General features: G+C 39.9%; 1 protein-coding gene across 3 annotated transcripts in view; it reads right to left on the minus strand.

The window, feature by feature from the left end:
- Nucleotides 1-4,625: 4,625 nt before the first annotated feature.
- Nucleotides 4,626-24,189, minus strand: part of pacrg (PARK2 co-regulated) — a 202,832-nt gene continuing 183,268 nt past the window's right edge. For all 3 annotated transcript variants that reach the window (XM_024291468.2, XM_024292218.2, XM_024290684.2), the window contains one exon: nt 4,626-4,852. In XM_024291468.2, the coding sequence (XP_024147236.1) occupies nt 4,710-4,852 (143 nt within the window). In that variant the 3' untranslated portion in view covers nt 4,626-4,709. The remainder of the gene's footprint in view (nt 4,853-24,189) is intronic.

Genomic DNA, 24,189 nt, shown 5'->3' on the forward strand with positions numbered 1-24,189 from the left:
CGACAGCATAGCTCCTGAGATCACTCAAGCACTCAAACCCCTCCACCACGTTAAGGTGGCGGTTCAAGGAGGGGTTTACAAATACAATAGTTTAATAATAAATTTGAATTCTTTCTTAGTAGTTTTTATTTTATTCTTTCAATCTTAAAATAGCAGGCATATAAAGATGTTTGACTTTTGAAAAGTTGTTTTAAAGGGCCTATATATATATATCAATGATCTGTTTCTTCAGCATTTTCTTCTAATTGGTGATTCTCCTGCTCCTTTCCATTTGTATTTTTGGCAACTTAAAAACTCAATCACACTTTCAGTGATTTCAGCTCTCTCAGTATCAAAACATTCAGCTCATTCTGGACTTTACTGCTTGTACTTTTGCTATTCATAAACTTCAAAGTTCTTTGAAATATTGAGCAAAATATGCCCCATAGATAATGAATGAAGAAGTCTTCAAATTTTAAATGTTTTTCAATGTTTAACAACAAGCTTTTAAAGATATTCATGGGCTATATGTTGTGAATTTTTTATGGTAATTTTCAAAAAATTTGGAGTTTACCAATTTTAGCAACATGCTAATGTTTTAGCTAATTTAGTTTAGTGATGAGTTTTAGGCAGTTTTTTAGATCAGCTAGTGAGTAAAAATGTGCTAGCTTCTTTTTTGGCTAATTTGGCATCTAATTATGTTTTTTATGCTAATTTGGAGTTTAGCTAATATTTCAGCAAGATGCTAATGTTATTTGCTAATTTGTTATAATCTGGGGTTTTTGGGGGGGTTAATTTGGAGTTAAGCTCACATTTAAGCAACACACTAAATATTTTTGTAAAATTGTCATGTATTAGGGATTTTTAAGCAATTTTACTACAGATTTTTTCATAAAAGGAAGGTCAACTTCAGCACTTTTTCATAGTTTTTTAACAAAATTTCCAGACTTTTAGCAAATTCAACATTTTCCAAATAGATTTTGCATCTTCAGCAAATCCCTTCATTAATTCGAGTAAATCGTGTCACCATTTTCAGCAAAGGTTCAGCATCTTCAGCGACTACTTTCAACAAAAAGCATTTACACTAGCATTATTGCACACATTTATCGCTGTTTGTATTGTAGCGATTACATTTTATTAGGCTGTGTCTAATCGTTGTGTTCACATGATTTCTTGTTTGAGCTACAGACATTCTGTATAAAAAATGCTATGACTAAAATTCATCATATTTTTTCAGAATATGTTACAACAAAGAAAAAATCATCTTATTTGGTTAAATCAATCCGTTTTTTAAAAATAATTTGCTACATTTCTTTATTAACTAAGCGTTATGACTTTATTTAAAGTTACAGGGTTTTGTTCAAAAAACTGAGTTCTACTTTCCAATCATTTACTGTGTGGTTGTTGTTTTTTTATCAAAAGCTTCTTGGTACTAAATGATGCAGTTCCTCAAATGATCACTGAAGGCTGATTAGGAAAGAGAGCAGTAACTTTACACCAATAAATCCTCAGCTCTGTGTTAAAAACTTTTGAACGTTTATAGCTCTATGTTCTGTTTGAGACTGCTGTGAGAAACGTTGTTGAGTTTGACAGAGTAAACTCCAATCATAGTGCCCCTCACTCTTTGTTTTCACCCTTTAGAACTCGATGATGCTGCAGATTTTCCATTTCACTATACGGGTCTTTAGTTTTTATCCGAGTCCACTCCCACTATGGCGACTTCAGACCAATAAAAAATGTTTTTAGAAATGAATTGCTGCAGAAACCCTTTAAAATCACCCTTAGAAAGCAGCTGCTGATTCTAAATATAATAAATCCTTAAAATAAAGTAATAAAAGTTTACATCCTTATAGGTATATGTCACCATCTTCCTGCAGCTCAACATGAAGACTTGGCCAAAGATGGCTGTCGAGTTGCTGCCTGATTTCATTAAACACAGAAGAGGATGTCACGCAGAAACACTAACAAATAATCCCAAACGCACCGCGTGTGGTAGCTTCAGTGACTGTGGGGTATTGTAGTTCAAAAAAGGTTTAGCAAACATGTGAGCCTGTGAGTGTTTTTATCTGGAAAAGCGCTGTCAGTCGTCATTCCTGAGTGACTTCCGCTGCATGTTTAGACAGGCTGCATCTCCAGCTGGGTTGGTGACAGAATGGGTACAGTAGTACAGAAACATACAAAACAGAAACACAGCAGATTGTAGAACAATGTTGGCTTTTTTTTTAGTGTTTGAACTAAAAGATAAAAGGGTGTATGAGACTCCCACCGCCATCGCTCAAAAGGGTTTGAGTTAGGAGAGTAGTGGTAAAGAAATAACCTTAGAATTAGGGGTGGAGTTATAAAATTGGGAGTGGGACTTGTCTTTAACACTTTCAGGAGTAGGGTTTGGGGTTATTGGAGTTGGGAAAGCTGGGATAGATTGTAAATGGCAGACTCTCTCATTGAAATTGTTTGTGGTTTTAAGTGTGGGGGTTGTGATTACGGTTGGTGGGGGTTGTGGGAAAAAGGGATATGCATGTATGGGGGTTGGGGGACTTGGCTAGAGGAATTGTTGAAGTCATTGCGGGTCAGGATTAACCCTAGAACACTTTCGCTATAAAAAGTTATACCAACACTTTTGCCGGGTAATTTCTACCCAACATAATATACCCAAAACAAAGTATTTGTCAAAAAAAATAGATCAAAATATGACAATTCGAGTAGTTTTCTTCTAATTTCAACTGTGGTTTATATAACAAACTGGAAAGTAAAAACAGGAAGATCCTAAAACATTGTCAAAAATTACTGAAAAATGTTAAATGTGAGATAAAAAATTATTTAAAAAAATAATAATAATTTGGAGACTTGGCCTTTGGTCCACCCATTCCTGGGACATGGGAGACTTTATCCAGGGACACTCAAAAACATGTAACATATTGAAAGGGTAAAGTGTGAAGGGTTTAAAGATTTAAGGTATGTATATAAGAACTGGACCAAGTGAGGGTGACATCACTCAGAAAATGAGCTATTCTTGTTCCAGCTTAGTCCGAGTCGGTCTGAGTCAAGGTTTCTATGGCAACCGCTTTTGCCAATCAGGTGTGAGCTAGTTGGAAGTCCACACCCCTACCGCTTAAAAGTCCGCTCTTGAGAATCTGTCAAACCTTTCGAACCTTGGTTGTAGGCACCACAGACTTTTATTGAGGCATGTGATTGGTCGGTTTATAACTTGAATAACTTGTGTTACAAAAAATTATTGCAAAAAATTGAAAAAAGTAGCGGAGCAAGAATGATTATTCTGACAAATAGAATGACAGAATAATAGATGTTAATTGGGTTTGTGGAAACTAGCAGGCACAATGGTTAAGGTTTAAAGGGGCCATACCACGATTTTCTTAAGCCTTTCAGAGTGAACTATATCCACATTTATGATCATATATTACCTTTGGAACACTTACAAATTATTTATGAGATATTAGTTATTTTTCGTAAGTTTTTTCCTACCGGAAGTAAAACAACTCGATTCCTGAAGCTCCGCCTGCTGTTGCGTGTGGGTGCCGCCCATTTCATGATGTCATCCTAGAATCATTGGCAGCGTGTCTACATTACTACTACTATTACTAAAGTAGGCCTGCGTCTAAAGTAACGATCACCTGTTTGAGCTGGAATTTACTGAAGACAGGACACAATTGGAAGATATACGGTATTCTGCATGTAAAATGAAAGTTTTTTCTGATCAGTGCTAGCTCAGTGGAGAAATTGAGTGTTGGTGTTAGACGGGGGCGGTGCTGGCAGAGCAGACTCTTCCTGGGGGGGGCGGGTCACATCACGCTGACGTCAGCACGATACCGTTTTCATGGGTATGGGAGGGGCTGCTGCAGACAGCGCAGGTTTTTAGAGGATTACTCTTAAATGCACTAAACGGATCAAAATGCCATTTTGGGGTTCTTTATAGTGAGGAATGAACAGTAAAATGCATTTAAAACCTCAAAAAGTAAAATTTTCATGGTAGCGCCCCTTTAAGTGAGGGATGCAGACTTTAAAGATCAGAGCCTAAGGGTTGTACCGACAATTTGTTGAGTATTGGAATTGTTTTAAGCTCCATTTTTAAAGGCATTAGGGGGCTTTGGCTAAAGCTAATTTTTTACAGCAGGATGCTAAAGCCTCGTTTCCACTGAGCGGTCCGTTAAGGAGTGGAACGGTACGGTCCAGTTAATTCTGGCGAGTGTTTCCACTCAGTTAAGCCTCGCCTCCAATGAGCGGTTTGTTTTTATGGCGCATGCGTGGTGTAGACCGCCAGCACGTCAGTGTGTCATTGTAGTGCGACAACAAGAAAAGCAACAACGATGGAGGTCATCCAGCAGCTCAGATTGCGAGCGGCTAAGAATACTGTCGTTGGAAATGTTAGCTTTCTAATGTCTTCATCACTTTCTGCCAATCAACGGTTAAATACAGTGGCTCCGCCCCACTTTTCAATGGATGGGGGCTCTCAAGAGGTACAGTTCGGTACTGTTTAATGGGTCTATTGTACTATGGAATTGTTCAAAATACCAGACTGGACCGGACTCATTGGCTTATTATACAAACAGGGGTACTAAATCCATAGATGTTAAAGGAGGAATTGTTCAAAACATTTTAACAAAGCAGAAAAGACAAAAAAAAAATCTAAATTTATCAAACAGTTGGAGAAAAGAACTTTATTCAAATCTATTTTGATGACAATCCAAACCAATCCAGGATTACCCGTCTGTGCTTTAGTTCCTCGTGCAGGACTGGTATGTGGGAATCATGTACTTAATGTGCATGAAGGCGTTCTGTCCTCCGTGTTGCTCCATCACCGTCAGAGTTTCCTTAACCAGATCAGCAACATCGTCCCCGCTCTCTGAGTCAAGGCTTTCTAGATGCAAACAAACAGATGGAAGCAGACATGCTGAGAAACCCCAAATAAAAGGATCATCCAGGTCAGAACAGATAATATCAAAGTACCACCTGCAGCCACTCTGCACTGCTTTGCTGCAGACGGAACAGGCAAATGCCATCCTTCCGTCTGACTTAAAACCCAGTGGACGGACTAAATCTAATTTACTCTTCTGCTGTGGATGGTTGGGGCTGAATGGCGGAAGAGTTTTTAACTGTTCGGCTGAAAGTTTAATGAGGCAGGCTGCAGAGAGAGACCAGAGGACGTATGATTCAGTGACGGCTCTGCTGTTGCAGAAGGCTGCACCGCTGCACACGAGGCATGGGCAGTGACCCGGAGTCACGCTCCACAGGTAGGAACGCACGCATGCGGGCGGGTGTGTGCACGTGAGCTTTATGTCTCTGAACGAAAACCCGACACAGCTCTGTAACCCCGGTTTACTGACATTTGAGCCAATGTGATTAATGATAATCTGAGAGGGCCAACAAAAATAAACGGAGCAGCAGAACGACGCCTGTCCTTAAAAACACAGAAAATATGTTGTAAAACACAATCAGAAATCTTATAATGTAAGGAAATGAAGTGAAAAAAACATTCATGAGGGGTTCCATTTAAAAAAACACACAAATACACCCCAAACAAAGTGAATTCCAGCCTCACGCCACTGAGGACGCACTCAGACATCATGGTTTCTTTAAAAAATAACGATCTGCCCACTAACAACTCTTGGACACAAAGTGTAAACCGTTTCTCTGAGCGTTTCAGAGCCAGAACAACACAAACTGTAAGTGGATCAAGACGTTAGTCTTGAACGCATCAGAAGACTTCAAACCCACAGAAACACTTTTCCTTCACTAAATAGAGAGAGAAAAAACCCATCTACTTTTCTCCTGACATATTTCCTTTTTTTCAGTCATTTCTGGCATCCTCGTTAAACTCCAATCATCTTTTGATCTATTTTAATAGTGTTTCCAGTGGTCTTTTAATTATGATGTAGCCATTTTTAGCCAAAATAATACTACTAATAAAAAAACCTGAGTTGTTTTCTTAAACATAGTTTCCACAAAGCGACAGTGGTACATTAGAATTTTGGCTGTTGCCGTGATGCAACCCCGCCCCACTTCCTGTCACCCATCTGTTGAGCCCCTCACTCAGGGGGAGGGACTTCCAGCTATTCTATGTGGCCAATTCTCTAGACAAAAATGGCGAGCAATTTTGGAGCTATTCAGCCGTACAGTTTAGAACCAGATACCAGCTCAGGTGAGGAAAACAAAGACACTCATGGGTCTAATCGTATATGGTTGGATAAATAAAACAAAAACAAAAACTAACAAAAAAAAAGCTTTTTTTTCCCAAAATTTTTGTCAGTTACTGATTTACAATGGGTAGTAGAAATACTCAGATATAGGGCTGGAAATCACTGGTACCTCCAGATATGACATGATACGCGATACAAGGCTCACGATAGCGATAACATCACGATACTGCAATAATTGGTAAAAATCACAACTCACATTATAAAGAAGAAGACATATTTTTTAGGTAAATATATTCCCATTTATTTTTGAGCTTCAACTCAATCATAATTAACAACTTGTGTCTAATTTTGTGCAACAAATAATAGACACTTTTGTGCTGAAATCAGTAATATTATGTCTTTGACAAGAACTGACACTAATACGAAATTCGCACCCCTATCTACCTCAGCAAAGGATGATGAATGTAACATTTTAAAGCCTCTTCAAACGAAAATAAAAGATCGATATTTGGTGAGAACACAACGAGAATCAATCATTGCATGATCGAGCCATATCGATAAATATCGCTGTTGTGATATATCGCAATATCGATATTTTGGTACACCCTTACTCATAATTTGAAAAACGTATAAAAAATCAAATTTTCATCGGAGTGGGTCTTTAAAACCTAAAGAGTTCCAGTCTTTAACTCTTTAACACCTGAGGTGTCGTCTGTGAAGCTTTAACACAAAATCTTTAGTACGAGCCGCTTTTCTCCTTCAGAATCTACTGGAATGACGTTGATAGTGTTATCAGTTGAAAAGTTACAATAAATCAAAAACATAAATACTGGAACTCTGGTGTTAAAGGGTTAACGGTGTTCCCAGTGGTCTTTTAATTATGATCCCTTTTAGCCAAAATTTACAAAAAAAGTGTTATTTTCAAGAATATGGTTATGGCCGTGATCAGCAGTGCTCAACTACGGCGTCTGTATCACTGCTATTCCACAAATATGCATTTATTGATCCATTTTGACCAAGATTCAGGTCTAAGCGTGTCTAAGTGAGTGTGGCAGAGTTTACAAATTTTTTATCCATGATATGGTCGTCAAATCCCATGGGACCGCGCCTTTAAGCACTTTGCAGTGTTGTGCAAAACTGTTTTTTTTCTTTCTGAGGGACTTAAAAATGTTTGTTTTGTCGTTTTTTAACTTATTAAATGTTAAAAACACCATTTTCATTGGAGTTGGTCTTTAAAACCTAAAGAGATCCAATCTTTAAACGAGGATTGTGCAGAAGTAAATGATAGTCGATCTGCTTTAGTTCCTTTTTTTCTCTTTTTTTTTTAATCTAAACTTACATTTTCTTTTTTAAGCAGAATTTTTGCAGTTTTCTTTTTCATAGGTATAGAAAAACCTGTTCTGAAATCTGACTTTTTTTTCCTGCGTTAGTCACAGCACAGGCTTGCACTGAACCCAAACTCCAGATAACATCCAAACACTTCGATAAGAAAGAACGAAAAAAAAAAAAAAGTCTGGAAAGTCTGGTTAGGGAGTGCTGGTAAACGTTTCAGCAAGAACAAAGTGAAAGGAGTCACTCGGGTCACTCCGGCAGTGTGAATGCTGAACTAATGCAGACTCATCCCCTCATCATAGAAACCAGCTGGCAGAGCAGAGAGGTGCGGCTCGGGAACCAACACCAGTTTAAGGAGGCCTGCAGGGTGGGGTGGAAGGGTCCAGGATTTGAGGTGTGGGGGGGTGAATGTTGGCACTGCCGTCCTGAGCCTTTGAGTTCATCCAAGTTCCTTCTGCTGAGCTGTTGGGAGGCCGGAGGCTTCAAACGGGAGAGGGCAAAAGCATTTGCAGTGACTCTCAATATTTAAAGAGAAGAAAAGGGAGAAGTGTGTTTGTGGAAGCTAGGTGGAGGGGGGAGAGGGGGTGTTAAAAGCTGCCTCTGCAAATGTCCTTCAGCAAAACAGCTTCTTTTTCTTCTTTCTCCAGCTTTTTTTTCCCCACTTCCCTAGCTTCTGGAATGTGCATTAAGTGCAAACAGAGGGCAAATAAAATCCTAAAAACAATCGGACAAAGAGGGAAAAAATGTCTACCCTTCTGAGGAAGTTTGACAAAACGGTAGAAGTGTCGTTCCAGCATCAACAGTAACCTTGGCGGTCCCTAGCTTCTAGTTCTGCTCTGGTTCTGCTGTGATTTGAACCTCGCCAGTCCATGCTAAACAACAGCTGCAGTCTTTATCCTCCACCCTTCCCCATCCCTCTCCCCACGGTCCTAAACAACCTGTCTTTTCATATCAAACTCCAGACAGCCATCCCAGACGGAAGCAACCTTCAGCGCCGCTCCAAACCACCTCTGAAATGCTCAGCCGTCGTTTTTCAGCAGAGCGGCGCCGGCGAACGGGCTTTAAGTGGCGATGAACGATCCTCCTCGCAGTTTCCCTGCTACTGGAACAGCTGTACTGTCACCACGTTGGAAGATTTCTGACTGAGCTTAGCATACATTACGTGTACGTTTGTGAAGCTCTAATCCCTTTCTCCTGGCAGGGACACACACCGCAGCGGCTTCGGCACGTTTTAGCTGATCCAAATAAATTCAACCCATACCTGCACAAGTTTCTAATCAGGCTGGTTATGAAAATGAAAAAGCAGCTTAGAGATGAGGTCATTCTGCGGTCTTTAAATAAGGCATCAAGATTGGGAAAAGTACGAATGACTTCAGAAAGGTTTTATTTTGTCATATTTAAACAGCTTTTAATTGTGTGAATGCTTAGTAAGAAATGAATGAAAAATTCTCCAAATTTAAAAAAATTAAGTATATTAAGAACAAGCCTTTAAATATATTCATGGGCTATGGTTTCATCTTTTATAGAAATCAGTTTACCTAATGTTTTAGCCACTTGCTAATGTTTTTGGCTAATTTGTTATCAACTGAGGTTTTTATAGGCTAATTTGGAGTTTAGCTAATATTTTAGCGACATGCTAATGTTTTTGGCAAATTGAGGTTTTCATACTTTAATTTAGAGTTTAGCTTCTACTTTAGCAACAGGCTAACATTTTTGACCAATTTAGTTCACTGAGGAATTTAGGATAATTTGGAGTTTAGCTAGTATTTAAGCAATAAGTTAGCTTTTTTTTTGCTAATTTGGCATTTACCTAGGTTTTTTGGGGGTTAATTTAGAGTCTAGCTTCTATTTTAGCAAAAGGGCTAACACTTTTGGCTGATTTGTTATCTACTAAGGTTTTTATAGGCTAATTTGGCAAATATTTTAGCAACATGCTAATGTTTTTTGCTGATTGAGGTTTTTATATGATAATTTAAAGTTTACCTACTACTTTAGCAACAGGCTAACATTTTTGACCAATTTCTTATCTACTGAGGTTTAGAGTTTAGCTTTCTATTTTAGGAACATGCTATCATTTTTGACTAATTTGTCATCTACTAAGGTTTTTATAGGCTAATTTAGAGTTTAGCTTCTATTTTAGCAACAGGCTAAAATTTTTTGTCTAATTCACTATCTACTGAGATTTTTATAGGCTAATCTGGAGTTTAGCTAATATTTTAGCAACATGCTAACGTTTTTGGCTAATTTGTTACCCACTGAGGTATTTATAGGTTAATTTAGAATTTAGCTTCTAATTTAGCAACAGGCTAACATTTTTGATTACTCAGTTTACTGAGGAATTTATGCTATTTTGGAGTTTAGCTAGTATTTAAGGACTAAATATTTTTGCAAAATTGGCCTACATTGATGTGCGATCCCTCCCATGATAAAGGTGGACAGGATTTTATGCCACGGACACCAGTGAAGATAAAAAAATTCTTCTAAAAAAAGGTCAGCACGCTGTCTTGTGGGGTCCAGATGACCCCACTTTGATGTAAACATACCTAGGATAGCACAAGGGTTACCAACATTTCCAGTCTTTCAGCAAATTGAACATTTTGCAAATAGCTTTTGCATTTTCAGCAAATCCCTTCAGCAATTAAAACAAATTGCGTCTCCATTTTCAGCAAAAAGCTTCAGGATCTTCAGCGACGTCTTTCAGCAAAAATCATTCACTCTAGCATTATTGCAGGTAATGCAACTTTTCTAGTTCATTAAATACCATTTCATTTTTTAAATTTGCATTTGGTTTTCAGAATCTTAATTTAAAGGCTGCACTTTCATGAATAAAAAGATGAATTATTCCATTAAAAGCTGTCACAAAAGCCATTTTACCCTAAAAAGTACAAGGTTTTGCTTTGAAAGAAAGCGAATTATGGATTTGATAAATGTACATTACATCTTCTAAATAAAGATTTATTCAAACTGATTAATGTTCTTTTAGCCCTGCTATTCACAGTGTGTGTTTGTCCTCTCTGGAAAAAGGGAAATGAAGAAATCCAAGAATGTGAGTTATGAACTGAATGAGAATAAATTCCAGGAATAATTTCATAAAACTGTAGAGCTCACATTCTTCAAGAGGCTGCAGCCTGCTGAGTACATTTCCATTCTTCCTAATCACAAACCAGTTTAACCTCCAGCTCCAGTATGTTGGAGCATTTAAAGCAGCACAACACACATTTAGCATAAACTATTAGAGTTTTCTGTGACAATATTTCACCCACAAGTATTCTAAAAAGTGTTCTAATGAGCTCCTGTGAGGGACTCTTTTTAATTTGAGCCATTAATATAAATCTTGGGATAAAAAAGATGAGCTTTTAGGATTTGTGTTTACCTTAGACTTTTTGCTGTCCCTGAAATCAGGCTAAAAAAGAAAGAAAAGCAGGCAGAAGAGCGGTGAAACATTTGACAGAGTGTGTGCTGGTTTGAGGAAAGAGGTGATGAGGGCTGGATGGAGTCACTGGAGGAGGTCTGCGCTTCACAGCAGGGCTCTAATTAAAAGGGCCTCACAGTTGGGCGACAGGCAGCCTTCTCATAAAGAAAGGCGGGAGAGACCAGGTGTATGCCGGAGTGAGAAAGAGAAAGAAGGTGCGTGTGCAGGAACAAAGAATATCTTGACAGTGTTTATGTGTTCATGTGTGCAAAAGTAATTACTGGAAATCCAGCGTGTGTGGATGGCATGCTGACCGGCCCGTGTGGAGGAAGATTAAAAGCGCCTGAAAAATCTCGGGACGGCAACAGGAAAACTGACTGAATCTCCAGGTTATCTGATGTTTGGCACAAACAAACAGTCTTTAATAATAGTAATTAAAGATGGATCAGTCAATCTTGTTATTTTTTTATCTTTTTTTTGCAAATATTCCATTCTGAAAGGAAATTTAAGAAAATTTGTTAAAAAAGTAAAAGTTATGTGTCGATTTTCTTATGAACATTTCAGAGATTTGTATAAAGTTAGCAGGAATAAGTCTTCAAGTGGAACCATTGACCGTGTATGAAAACTGGACTGAGTGAGTTTGACAAACAAAATGAAGTAAATTAATTTTTTTGCTATATGGGACGCCACCATGTTGGAGCCAGATGATGTCAGTAACTGTCATTTCTGTGTCATTTCTATCGCAGACTCTTTCACCAATTAGCACTGAGCTTGTTGGAACTTCACACTGAAATCTGTAAATCATTAACATAATAAGTCATACATAATTTTATTGAGGCATCTAATTGGTCACTTGTAGAAAAACTTCATGAATATAAAGTAAGATTAGCAAGACCATGCTGAAAAAAGGTAGCAGAGCGAGTAGTTCTATCACACGGTTTGCACACTGCAGGAGGGATTTTGGCCCACTCCTCCACACAGATCTTCTCTAGATCAGTCAGGTGTCTGGGTTTTTGTCACTGAGAAAAGTTTGAGTTCCATCCAAATACTTTCTATTGGGTTTAGGTCTGGGCCACTCCAAAACCTTGATATACTCCTTGGTTCTCCTGGCCATGTGGTTCTGGTCATTATCATCTTGGAAGACCCAACCATGACCCATCTTTAATGCTCTAACTGAGAGAAGGAGGTTGTTCTCCAAAATCTCACAGTACACGGCCCTCTCCTTAATTCAGTGCAGTGCTCCTGTCCCGTGTGCAGAAAAACACCCCCAGACCATGATGCTACCACCCCCATGCTTCACAGTAGGGATGGTGTTCTTGGTATCATCATTCTTCTTCCTCCAAACAGTGGAATTAAGACCAAAAAGTTCTATTTTAGTCTCATCTGACCCCATGACTTTCTCCCATGATTCCTCTGGATCATCTAAACGGTCAAACTTAAGACGGGCCTGGACATGTGCTGGTTTAAGCAGGGGAACCTTACATGATACATGATTTTAAACCACAGCGTCTTGGTGTATTATAACAGTAACCTTGGAAACAGTGGTCTTGGCTCTTTTCAAGTCATTGACCAGCTCCTCTCATTTAGTTCTGAGTCCTCACCTTTGTCTTAGAATCATTGAGACCTCATGAGGTGAGATCTTGCATGGAGCCCAGTCTGAAGGAGATTGACAGTCATGTTTAGCTTCTTCCATTTTCTAATAATTGCTCAGAGGATCTTTGTTTCACCAAGGTGCTTGGCAGTTGCCCCATAGCCCTTTCCAGCCTTGTGGAAGTCTACAATTTTGTCTTTGGTGTCTGGGCTCAGTTAAAATATATTATTGTTTTTTCGTCGGAAGGGGGGTGGGGGTGGTCACATTTCACCAAGGGTGTCATGTAGCCCAGGGCTGGGGTTGACTCCAGGCCTCGAGGGCCGCTGAGTCTACATGATTTCCAGATATTCAAACCCTTCATTACTGATTACCTGGTACAGGTGTGTCCAGCCAATTAGAATGTAATGTTGGCCCTCGAGGCCTGGAGTTGTCTATCCCAGTCTTATCCTGTCTGAGACCTTAATAACTATAATTTAATAATTCACAATTATACATTTTTATATATAATTTCGAAAGCTCTATGAAACAGTGGGAGCTGAATGGGAAAAAAACAAACACAGAGCTGTGAGACAAAATTGACGAACAGCTGTGTACACAAAAAACTTGGAGTTTAGAGACCATGAAACCAACTTAATACTGTAAAAAAGGAACAGCAGGTTTGTTATTGTCTGTCTTTGCCCAAAAAAACCACCAGTGTTTGGCCACATGGGACTTTCCTCCACCAGTGTCCTCCGGTCTCATTTTCTCCTAATGGATCAGCAAGAGGCCAACCCCTGAACAGCTGGGGCTCACACACATGTACACACACTCACACACATACACACACACAACTGGAACTAGGCCCATTTTGTTGCTTTTCCATCACAACCTTTGTGTGTGATCAATAACAACATTTCAGCTCATCGCAGCTCCCCCAGTGAAGCCTGCAGCCTCAGCCCCATCAAGCAGACACACACACAGCCCTATCCACATCTCATTGCCTGAGTAGAGGTAAAACAATAGAGTTACAGGTAGCAGAAGTTTAATAAACTCCCCCACCCCGACACCGGCCAGCATTAACCGTCGGCGCTTACCGAAGTCCAACCTTTGCTGTAGGTCAGTGATCTCATTTTCCATGCGTTCATCCAGCCCAGTAGTGCTCAGCCTGTGTAGTCTACATCACACAGCAAACCCAGCGAAAGCTGGACATCAGCACTTTAGTATGCCGGGATGACTGAAGTGTCTCAAGGTCAGATTCAGAAACCAGAGGAGCAGAACTGCTAGACAAGCTTGGGATAAAGACACGACCTGCTGAAGGTAGTCCTGAGCTGCACCCGACTGAAAGCTTTTAGATTCCCATCGATCTGGGTCCCACTGGCTTTCTAGTCTACATCTGTACGTAAGTAGACTGGAATTGAATTCCAATTCCACACTTCCGATGAAATCATGCTGTGTCTTTTCCTAATCTTTCTTAAGTGATCCCAGGCTGCGGGGGGATTCAAAGCCCTGCCGGGGACGACGACACCCCTCTACAAAGACAAAACAAGAATTCATTTTGTAATTTTCTTTTTCAATTAGCCAACCAGGCCTCGCCATGACCGAGAGCAATCCCACTTTCTGCCATTTAGTCATGCTTTTAATTCACAAAGAGGGTCCATCTGAGATGGTGGATCAATGCTATTTTCCAAGCTGTTACCATGTCCATTATTGTTTCAATTACCGCCACTCAGATAATGGTTATCTAAGTCTCATCTCATTCAATTGTGGCTCAAAACATGCGGCTGCAGTGTACTTGTCACAGATGTGAAGGAAAGCGTGGTCCGCTTACACATCCTCCCAGGTGAAACATGCCGGCTCGGGTGTACACAAGTATTTTAATTATTTTCAAATTACGCCTCACATTGTTCAGGATCCAGTAGTGTGTGTCGTGACAACTGATCCCTGTGGCCTCTTGCTGCAGAGATTTTAATCTGAGTTTCACATTATAGACAGTCTAATGCAGTTTAGTCGGAACACAGATCTGTGCGCGATCCCTGTGCAATTTCACCAACGCTAATTCAACTGTGCCAAACTTCAAAATGCTGCTGAGGTTTCACAACAGAGTTTCACCTTGAAGTTTTTTTATTCACACTCTATTCTGTCCAACAGGGACAACAAGAAAGCTAGTGCGCATTCACCAGACCTCCCTATGCATGCAAAAAATCCTGAACAAGCAAACTCGCCACCAGGATTCGAACTGAAAGTGGGGACTATTTGCTGCATCGGACCCCAAATCACAATGAAATTAAAGAAAAAAAAAAACAAGATCCATGCTTTCAACAGTACAATACACCAGAGCCACTCTCCCGTCTGCCGGCGTCACTCCGTGGCCCGGAGCAGAGTGTCAGGCCTGTCAGGTGTGAGTCAATGCCGTCAGATGCGATCTCATTACGCCAGCTTACCTCAAGGTTAGCAGTGGGCTGCTGGCTAGGCACAAAATCGATCTGCACTGGGGACAGGCATTAAAGGCCACCGCGGCGCGGAGTGTGCTCGATCCAAACAGGCGCTGCACTTCAATGCAAAGGCCATTTATCAGGCATGGGAAAGTAACACATAAACAAAGCTCAGAAAGCAAACTGGAGAGAGAAGAAGTGAGAGCAGATTAGCACCTCGTCGCATTAATGTAGAAGGAATTCAGAAACATTTTAGGGAAAATTCTCACCTTATCTTTTTGACAAAAGAGACTCTAAACTTTGAAGTTTGAAGCCACTGAAACACCCAAGGTTGAAAAAGCTCACATCACACACTTCTCTTCAACATTGTCACCTGTGGCCTACAGGCTACATCACACAACAACAGCCCTGACAGCACAGTCCTCTAATGACGCCTTCTCTTGTTATATAAAGCAGAATCGCGTTCTAATGTCAAACACGGTAGACAGAAATCCTGTAAGCATAACAAGGTTTTCCTTGATCAGAGAATGCTGTCATTTTAACAAAAATGCCCGGCATCACACAGGAAGTGTCAGATCCCTGAAGCCTCAGCGTCAGACTGAGCATAAAGAGACGTTTTATGTCAGAGAAGCAGGAACAAGTTTAATTGTGTGAATGCTTTACAGCAGGGGTGTCAAACTCAATCGCACAGGGGGCCAAAATCCAAAACACACCTTAGGTCGCTGGACGAACAGGATAAACATTTATTGAATACTCTAAAAATAATTTTTTTAAATTGTAAAAACATAACTTTTTAACATAGTTATGAACTAGATTACATTACCTGCAATAATGCTAGTGTGAATGCTGTAAGCTGAATTTGGCCACTGAAGATCCTAGTGCTGATAGCTGATGATGCTTAAATTGATAGCTAAAAATGCTGAAGCTGAGAGTGGAAAACACTGAAACTGTGAGCTGAAAACGCTGAAGTTGATTGCTGAAAACGCTGAAGTTGATTGCTGAAAACGCTGAAGTTGATAGCTTAAAACCCTGACGTTGAGAGCTGAAAACGCTGAAGTTGATAGCTGAAAATGTTGAAGTTGAGAGCCGAAAATGCTGAAGTTGATTGCTGAAAATGCTGAAGTTGATTGCTGAAAACGCTGAAGTTGAGAGCTGAAAACACTGAAGCTGATAGCTGAAAATTATGAAGTGGAGACCTGAAAACACTTAAGTTGAAAGCCGAAAACTCTGAAACTGGTAGCTGGAAATGCTGATGCTGAGACCTGAAAACGCTGAAGTTGAGAGTTGAAAACGCTGAAGCTGATAGCTAAAAAACACTATAGCTGATAGCCAAAGACGCTGAAGAAAATAGCTGAAAATGATGAAAATGATAGCTAAAAAACACTATAGCTGATAGCCAAAGACACTGAAGAAAATAGCTGAAAATGATGAAAATGATGGCTGAAAATGCTCAAGCCTATATTCAGCTAAAATATTAGCTAGTTGCCAAATTAGCCCAAAAAACATGGCAGTTGACATGGCTGGGCAAGCAGTCTCTCTGACTTATTTTATTTTTTTTTTGCCAAGGTTCCAAAACCCTTTTGGTTTGTCTTTAACCAGCTCACTAATTATTCAATTGTGTTCTCTAGTTTTAGGACAGGGTTTCATTTATTTAATAAACTGTGTTCCTCTTTTTTTTTTATTGGTGTCCAGTGTTCGTAGTCGTCTCCTTTTGCCCCCTCCCCCCTAGACCCAAGCCGGGTTTACCCCCAGGGGACATAACAATGCCAAAAATCTGTATCGTTTTCTAGTACAAAGTTTCCCTATTCTCCTCTCTATTTCAGAATAGAGCTGAGCAGGGAGCAAATTATCGACATCACGAAGAAGTAGAACTTCTTTAAACTGCACTATTTTGTAAACTCCATACACACAACAATTAATTCAATAAATAGTCAGAAAAGCCACTTTGAGCTTTGAGATTTTTTTCATATTTTTTCCAATACTTGTCATCCATCCCGACATAAAATTGCCACAAGAGCCTGTTGACACCAAGAAATAATAATTTTTTTAGAGTGTTTAAAGTGATACCTAAATTTTCCTGAGTTTTGTCTCATTTTAGAGGATAAATTAATGATAAACCAGACCTTTTTTTTTTAAAGTTGATGATATTATCATTCAATTGAACAGTTCCTTTTTACGTAGATTTTCATCCAAGACGGTTCAACCTCCTGATGTACTCAAGGATGAGAGTTCCGCTAAAGACGTTAGTGCAAAAAAAAAAATGAAAAAAAAAAAAGGTTTTTGGTAAAACATAAAATGGATGAGGTGCCCAAATCAGAGAAAGCCTGGGGCAAACGGCTATGTGGGCTTCAGGTTGACAATCAGATGAAGAAGAGATGAAATTAATGGAAAATGATGCAAAATGTGTCAAAGAACGAAGATTTACCAGCTCGCTAAAGCAACCTTTGAAGCCGGGGACAATTCAAAGTGTGTAACTGATCCGCGCGCTTTTGCGTTTCTTTTTCCGCCTCGCGTGGTTTTGAGTCAAAGAAAGGAGCCCAACTTTAATTCAGCCATCAAAGAACGAGGAGTGCTTAAGCTCCAACTGTACCACCTCCCCTCACTTAGAAGGGGGTCATTACTGCTCTGTGTGAAGACAATGCGACACACAAACCCGCGCACACACGCACTCACGCTCATCTGCACACGCAATTTATGCCAATACTCAGCGATGGGCTGTATGCCTGGCTAATAAAATCACTTTAGTCTTCATAACTGCTTTAGCCTTGGAAGCTGCCATCAGTGGAAGGACAAGCGGCCGCACACACACGCACACACTCAGGTACGGCGGCGAGCAGAGCGGTCCAGGCCTTCCATTAGCCTAATGAAGTGGCTCTCTAAGATGGATGACATGGCATCACCTCAACCACCACTCACAATATCACCCCTAAAAAACCTTGCGCTAAAAGCCCCACCCCAACCCCCCCGCCCCACCCCCGAGTGCTTACTGCACCAAATGGACGATGAGCCTTCGACCAGCGCACAACACTTTTATTGGTCGGGTTATTTATCTCTTTAATGCAATTGGCTGGAGTGGATGCCTATGGATGTGGAGAGCTGGTAAATCACGGAGCGCCGGGGAGGTGGGGTGATTGAAAGAACTTTGAGTCCACAATGACAATGGCACACAGTAAATGGGATGATGTTCGTCTGCATTCAGAACAGGCAGAAATGTGGGTGGAGGGGGGTCCGAGAAGGTTGGTGGACATCCTCATCTACAAATGGAGTCACGTTTTGAAACGGAAACCATGAGACACAATCATTTTTACACTCGAGCTCTAAATAAATGTCTGTACAAAAGTTGAAGTATATGAATTGAGCCGGGAGATCTTGAAACAAGTTTTTATAGCTAACATTGGATTTCAAATATGCTGTCTAATTACAAAAAAATAGGTGTTCTTATCTTAATATAAATACAAAAACAACAATTTTAAGATTAAATAACTAGGTAAAAATAAAATATACATAATGTCAAAACAAGATCTGTAATCTTACATTCAATATGACTAGATAGACGAGGTATTTGCATTGTACCTACAAGGTACCAACTGGGTATTTACATGGTACAGAAAAATATAAACTTACCACATGAATTCAAAGAACTTAAAATGTACTTTCAGATTACCTAATCTGTTCTTAGGCATGCTAAGTACAATGAAACACACAAATTTACCACAGGAATTCAAGTACTTAAAAGGTACTTTCTGCGTAGCTACTCTTTTCTTACACATAGTAGGTCTTATGAAATACATAATAAGGAACCACATGAGTACCAACAATCAAGGGAGACATTAACTTACCATGTAAATACCTCATAAAGACTCAGTAGGAACAAGTAAGTACGAACAACATAAGTACCTATTACCATGTAAATACCCAGTAGATACCTCATAGGTACCATATAAATACCCGAAAGTACCGTACTGTTAAACAAAGTGTTACCTCATTTCTTGAGTTTATTTTTCTGGCATTTTGTTCTAAAGGTTATTTTAAGGCTTAGTCCCATTTGGGGGGTTGACTTGAATGGGTCCTAGTGAGGATACACCTTAAAGACCAATGCCAATGAAAATGTTTTTTTGTGTGTTTTTAACATGTTCTTGCAGCCTTTTTCATCATAATAGAAAACCTATAGAAAAAACTAAAAGAATGCATCTCTGAATATTTCTTAATTAAAATCACGGTGGATTTGAAAACCGGATGCTTGAAAAAGCTCAGACTAATGACACAGTTACTGAAATGGGCGTGCCATAGTGTCCTCTCCCCTTGTGCGCACCCGGGGCCTCTCACACTTAGGTGTGCGAGACAGGAAGAGCGTTCAATTCTTGTCCTGTAGCAAATTGCAATTCTGCTTCAAAACTGTAAAACTGGATTGATCTAATGTTGCTTGTGGTTATCTTTGTGGTGCTAACATTAGCTAAAAACTATAAGCCCGCAAACAGAAATCTCAGAACGATTTATCTCAACAGTGATGCCCACAACTCCAACTGTGCTTCCAATGTGGTAAGGCTACTGTGCATAAAATATATATTTGATTCGGGTTAAAAACCTCATTATTATAATAAAAATATCACTGGGAAAAAAAATGGTTGGAGTGGAAGTTTACAGGGAATGTGTAGTGATGCAAAAATTCACTATACTCACAATTTGTATCAAAACTTAATTTTTGGGTCAAGGTTTTGTTTCAGCTTGATTTATGGTTTGGAAATTTAAAAAAAATGGAAAAACGTTTTTTTGAAATTTGGTAACAAGAAAGAAACAATGGAGGAAAACTTTTCAATTGGCTAATACTAATCCTAGCGTTATGAAATAAAACAAAAAATAATGAATCCTTAAATTTAGCATAACGTGTCTGACACTTTCAACAAACTGGTATGCAATAGCGATACAAAGCTTCACTTTCCTCATAATTCGGTTCACTTTTTCGATTGAGAACCATGGGATCCGTCGTGTTGCAGTCTCCTTCAACCACAAGAACCCATGGTGACATTAAAAAAACTACAGAACTTTTTTTCTGTCAAATTTGATCAAAGTTTTTTTTTTGCAGCTGTATTTCTCTTACAGTTTTGTATTTTATGAGAGTCTTCTTCTCAAATTATTGACCAGGTGCTCCGTAGCATCATGAATGTGCATTAGCCCTGGTGCAGCTTAAAAGGAAACATGAAATACTAATTTATTTCAAGGGCTTTCATACTTTTTCATTAAGGTTTTGCTCATTTTTTAGAGTAACTTCCAAAAATTCAAAAAATCCTTGCAGTCTCAACAGTTGTGCAGTCTTCTGTCGGATAGGACGATACTAAACAACATCTGGGATAATGGCTGTGGACGTGGCTTAAAAAATTCATGGCCTAAGCACCAAAAACTCCGTCCTTTTTTCCCTCTTTACCTGGTGGCTCCCAGAAGGACAAAGGGAAAATGTTTATGGGTGAAAGGATGCTGGTCGGGGGCATCCATAAAACAGTCACACTTTTATGGGCAGCAGCAGCAAAGCCCGCGGGTCTGTCAAGGTTTACGAGTGTCGGCGCTGTTTGAAGGAGGAGGGTTTAAATTTAGTTTACACAAAAACAGCCAAAAAAAAAAAATCAGGTGTCCATTTTGATACAGAAATCTGAAAAGATTATTTTTATATTAAAATTATCAATTTAAATAATGGTTGACTTGTTGCCTAATTTTTAAAGTACAGTACATATATTTATTTTCATGACTTAGCATCACACATGATGCATGTAATAGAAACTGTGATGTCTTTAAAGAGTATGCAAAAGAAATTAAACTCTCTCCTTTTGAATGTCAAATTGGCTGATTGTTAGAGTATTTTTTACTGTCAGTTCAGTCCCTGCAGCTTTTTACTTGAATGTTTTACTCTGCAAAAACAAAAACAAAAAAAAATCAAGAAAGTTCAACATCTTTACCGTACGTTTTGCTCCAAGTGCATCCGAACAAAAGGTGAAGGAGCGCAGGGAGGATGAAGGGGGAGAAGAGCGATGGGAAGCATCAAGATGTGCTGGGACAGCAGTACCACCCCAACATGAGTCATGGGGGCACACTGTCAGCAGCCATCCAACATCATACACTGACTCATTAGGCTGGGGGAGAGAAGAGGACGCGGCAGCCATGATCAAGCAGAATGAAAGAGGCACATCAGTGTCAGACGTGAGGAGAGGATGCTGTCAGCAGTTATTGTGGTGGCGTGTCTCAGTCCTGCCGGGAAACAATAGCCTTCCATTTGTGGCAAATATTTTATTTTTTTATGGAAAAGAACTTTTTGATGCCGTCATTTTTTTTAAATGTACCCCTATTGTGTGAGCAGATTCAGAGAAGAAAACCGAGCTGTCAGTCCGGTTTTTGAAAGTCCTCTAACCTGACAGGCCGGATTGTTTGCTACACAAAACCATCAGGAAAGCTACAATTGGAAAACAATTGGTAAAAGGGAAAATGAAGAGTCTGTCTGTCATGGACTGGCTGTTAACACGCAGCTACGCTAGAAAAAGAAAAAAAAACATAATCTTTTGTTTTGGCTCTTTGCTCTTCTCTCAGTAGACGAATGCTTGTACAGCTGAAGTATGAGCGCCGAGTTTCTCAAAAATTATAATTGACTTTTTTTCTGCTAAAATACTCTGCAGTGCTCTGTTAGCAGTGTGACACAACAGCATCTGTTCTGTCACTGCAACTTTATCAATTTACTTTCTAATGGGGATCTTATTCACCCACAAAATCATATATTTTGATATTACTGAAATAAAACGAGAACTTCATATTTTTTATAAGCAGAAAAACACACAGCTGTTAACTTTTGTGTTTCTTACTCAGATTTTTGTCCTGAACCTCTAATTAAGACACTGACAGAAATTAAGGCACAGCTGTTAAAAGCTGAAAATACAAATTACTGGAATGAAAACACGTCACAGTTCTAATAAGTACAAACAAATGGTAAATGGCATCTACTTATTTAGCACTTCACTACTTTCTTAGAATGCCCAAAGCAGTGTACAGTCACAGTCACATTCACCCACACGCACAATCTTTCAGGGACTAAAAGTGAAGGACCCAAAATTCAAAACAGAACATGACAAAAATCTATAACGTAACTGACAAAAACCAAACCAAAGTTCAATCCTCACAGTACCCCTCCCCAAAAGGGAAAATCCCAGATGCCCAAGTACAACAAAACACTTGGTAGGAAGAGACATGGAGGAGCAAAACAAAAACAAGTCCAGAAGAGATTTATGGTTCCTGCAGGCAAACTGATGTGAGGAGTACTAGAACCCCTCCTCAGGAAAAGGCAAAAAGAGGAGCAGTCCCGATGACTCTCCCCATGGACAGGAAACAGTCCCGGTGACTGTCCTCTGGAATGGGAAACAGCCAAAGGGGCTAAGCGGCGACCATCATTAAGGACAGGGAACATGAAGCGCGGCCCCAGCGACCCTCCTCGGGAACAGACACAAGAAGAGGAGCGGTCCCGCTGACACTCCACAGGAACAGAAAGCTGACCCCGGCAATTTTCGGAAGTTTCGGAGAAACTGAAAACCAGACACTTGAATTGACTGAGAGAAATTAACTGAAATGAAGACCACTGTGAATCATGACAAACGTGAAACTGGTGTGACTGAGGTACAATTCAAAACAGAACATGACAAAAACCATAACAATACTGACAAAAATCAAACCAAAGTTCAATTCTCACAGTACCCCTCCCCAAAAGGGAAAATCCCAGATGCCCAAATACAACAAAATGGTCGGCAGGAGAGGACATAGTGGAACAAAACCAAAACAAGTCCAGAAAACATTTAGGATTCATGCAGCCAGACTGAGGTGAAGAGTATCTGAACCCCTACTCAGGAAAGGGCATGAAGAGGATCAGTGCCAATGACTCCCCAGGGACAGGAAACATGGAGGGGGAAGGAAAATCAAACAGTTATTACTTAGTGTCAGAATAACCATTTTTGCTCTGATACCTTTTTTTTAAGAATTTTTTTTCCTTGTTTTTTTTTGTACTACAAGTTGTTCCAGTTATGAACTGCCCAATCAGATGCTTCTATTTCTCCAACATGGCAGTGTCCATAATGTGAAAAAATTGCGACGGAATTGACAATTGCGTTGAAACTGGAAGTAAACCATTTTTTATTGTTGATGTCACACTCATTCAGTCCAGATCTCATATACAGTCAATGTAAGGAAGCTTTAAAATATTTGTCCTTATGTCCTTCTAGAACTTTTCTGACCTTTGACCTCTTAAGACTTGTTGTCCACATGTGCAGACATCATATTTTGGGTTGTATTGCCACAATAGTTTATATTTCTTAACCAAGGCCCACATGTGTTTAGGGGTTAGCTCAACTATTAGCTTGGGTTGCAACCCTTGTACTATCCTAGGCATGTTTACATTAAAAGTAGGGTCATCTGGACCCCTCAAGACAGCGCTGAACTGTTTTCATCAAGGACTTTTTATCCTTATTAGTGTCCGTGGAAAAACATAAAATCCTGTCCACCTTTGTCGTGGGAGGAATCACACATCAATGTAAGGGTGGGGTCATCTGGACCCCATAAGAGAGCACGAGGGTTAAAAGAGTAAGATGAGTTGTTTGACAATAAACAGGATATTTTCAGCCTAATTAACTTTTAACTGCATGTGGACCTGCTTGACTCAGAAACAGTAAAGATTCAAGACTCACTTGTTAATGCATGTTTGCATTAACTAGTTCATGCTAGCAAGTTCCTTAAAAATGGATGCTGGAGTTCATCTAGGAGCTAAGTGCCACAGCAGACGTCGGTTCGGTTCTTTCTCGCTCCTGCCGTATCATCCGCTGTGATGACACATTTGTCTGAGACCAGCCGAGCTGCCAGCATGACAGAGTGGAGGGGAGATTAATGACGGGATCCCAGACACAGTCAGTTTTGCTTCGCTGACAAACTGGGGCGAGAGCTGCAGGGATGTGTCCAGGAGAAGGGAAAGAGCAGGAATGGGGAATGAATGCACGCGGGACACGCTGCTGCTGCAGCCCGGAATGCCAGAGGACACAATTCCCTCTACCTGTTGGCTGAGACAGATCAAAGGAGGAGGCGAGGGGTTAATGGTGTGTGGTAGTGTGTCTGAACCGCGCTAGAGGAGAGGGTTAAAACCAGACGGGAGGAGAAAAATGGAGTGTGAGAGAATAAGAAGGATGTAGGTGGAGTATAATAAAGACAGAGTGAAGAGGAGACTGGAAAAAGAATCAAGGAGAGCAAGGGAGCATGATAAAGAAAGGGAGTGTGAGAGGAAAAGGTCGCCGATGCAGG

Source organism: Oryzias melastigma, linkage group LG22 (genome assembly GCF_002922805.2).
Source record: "Oryzias melastigma strain HK-1 linkage group LG22, ASM292280v2, whole genome shotgun sequence".
NCBI lineage: Eukaryota > Metazoa > Chordata > Actinopteri > Beloniformes > Adrianichthyidae > Oryzias > Oryzias melastigma.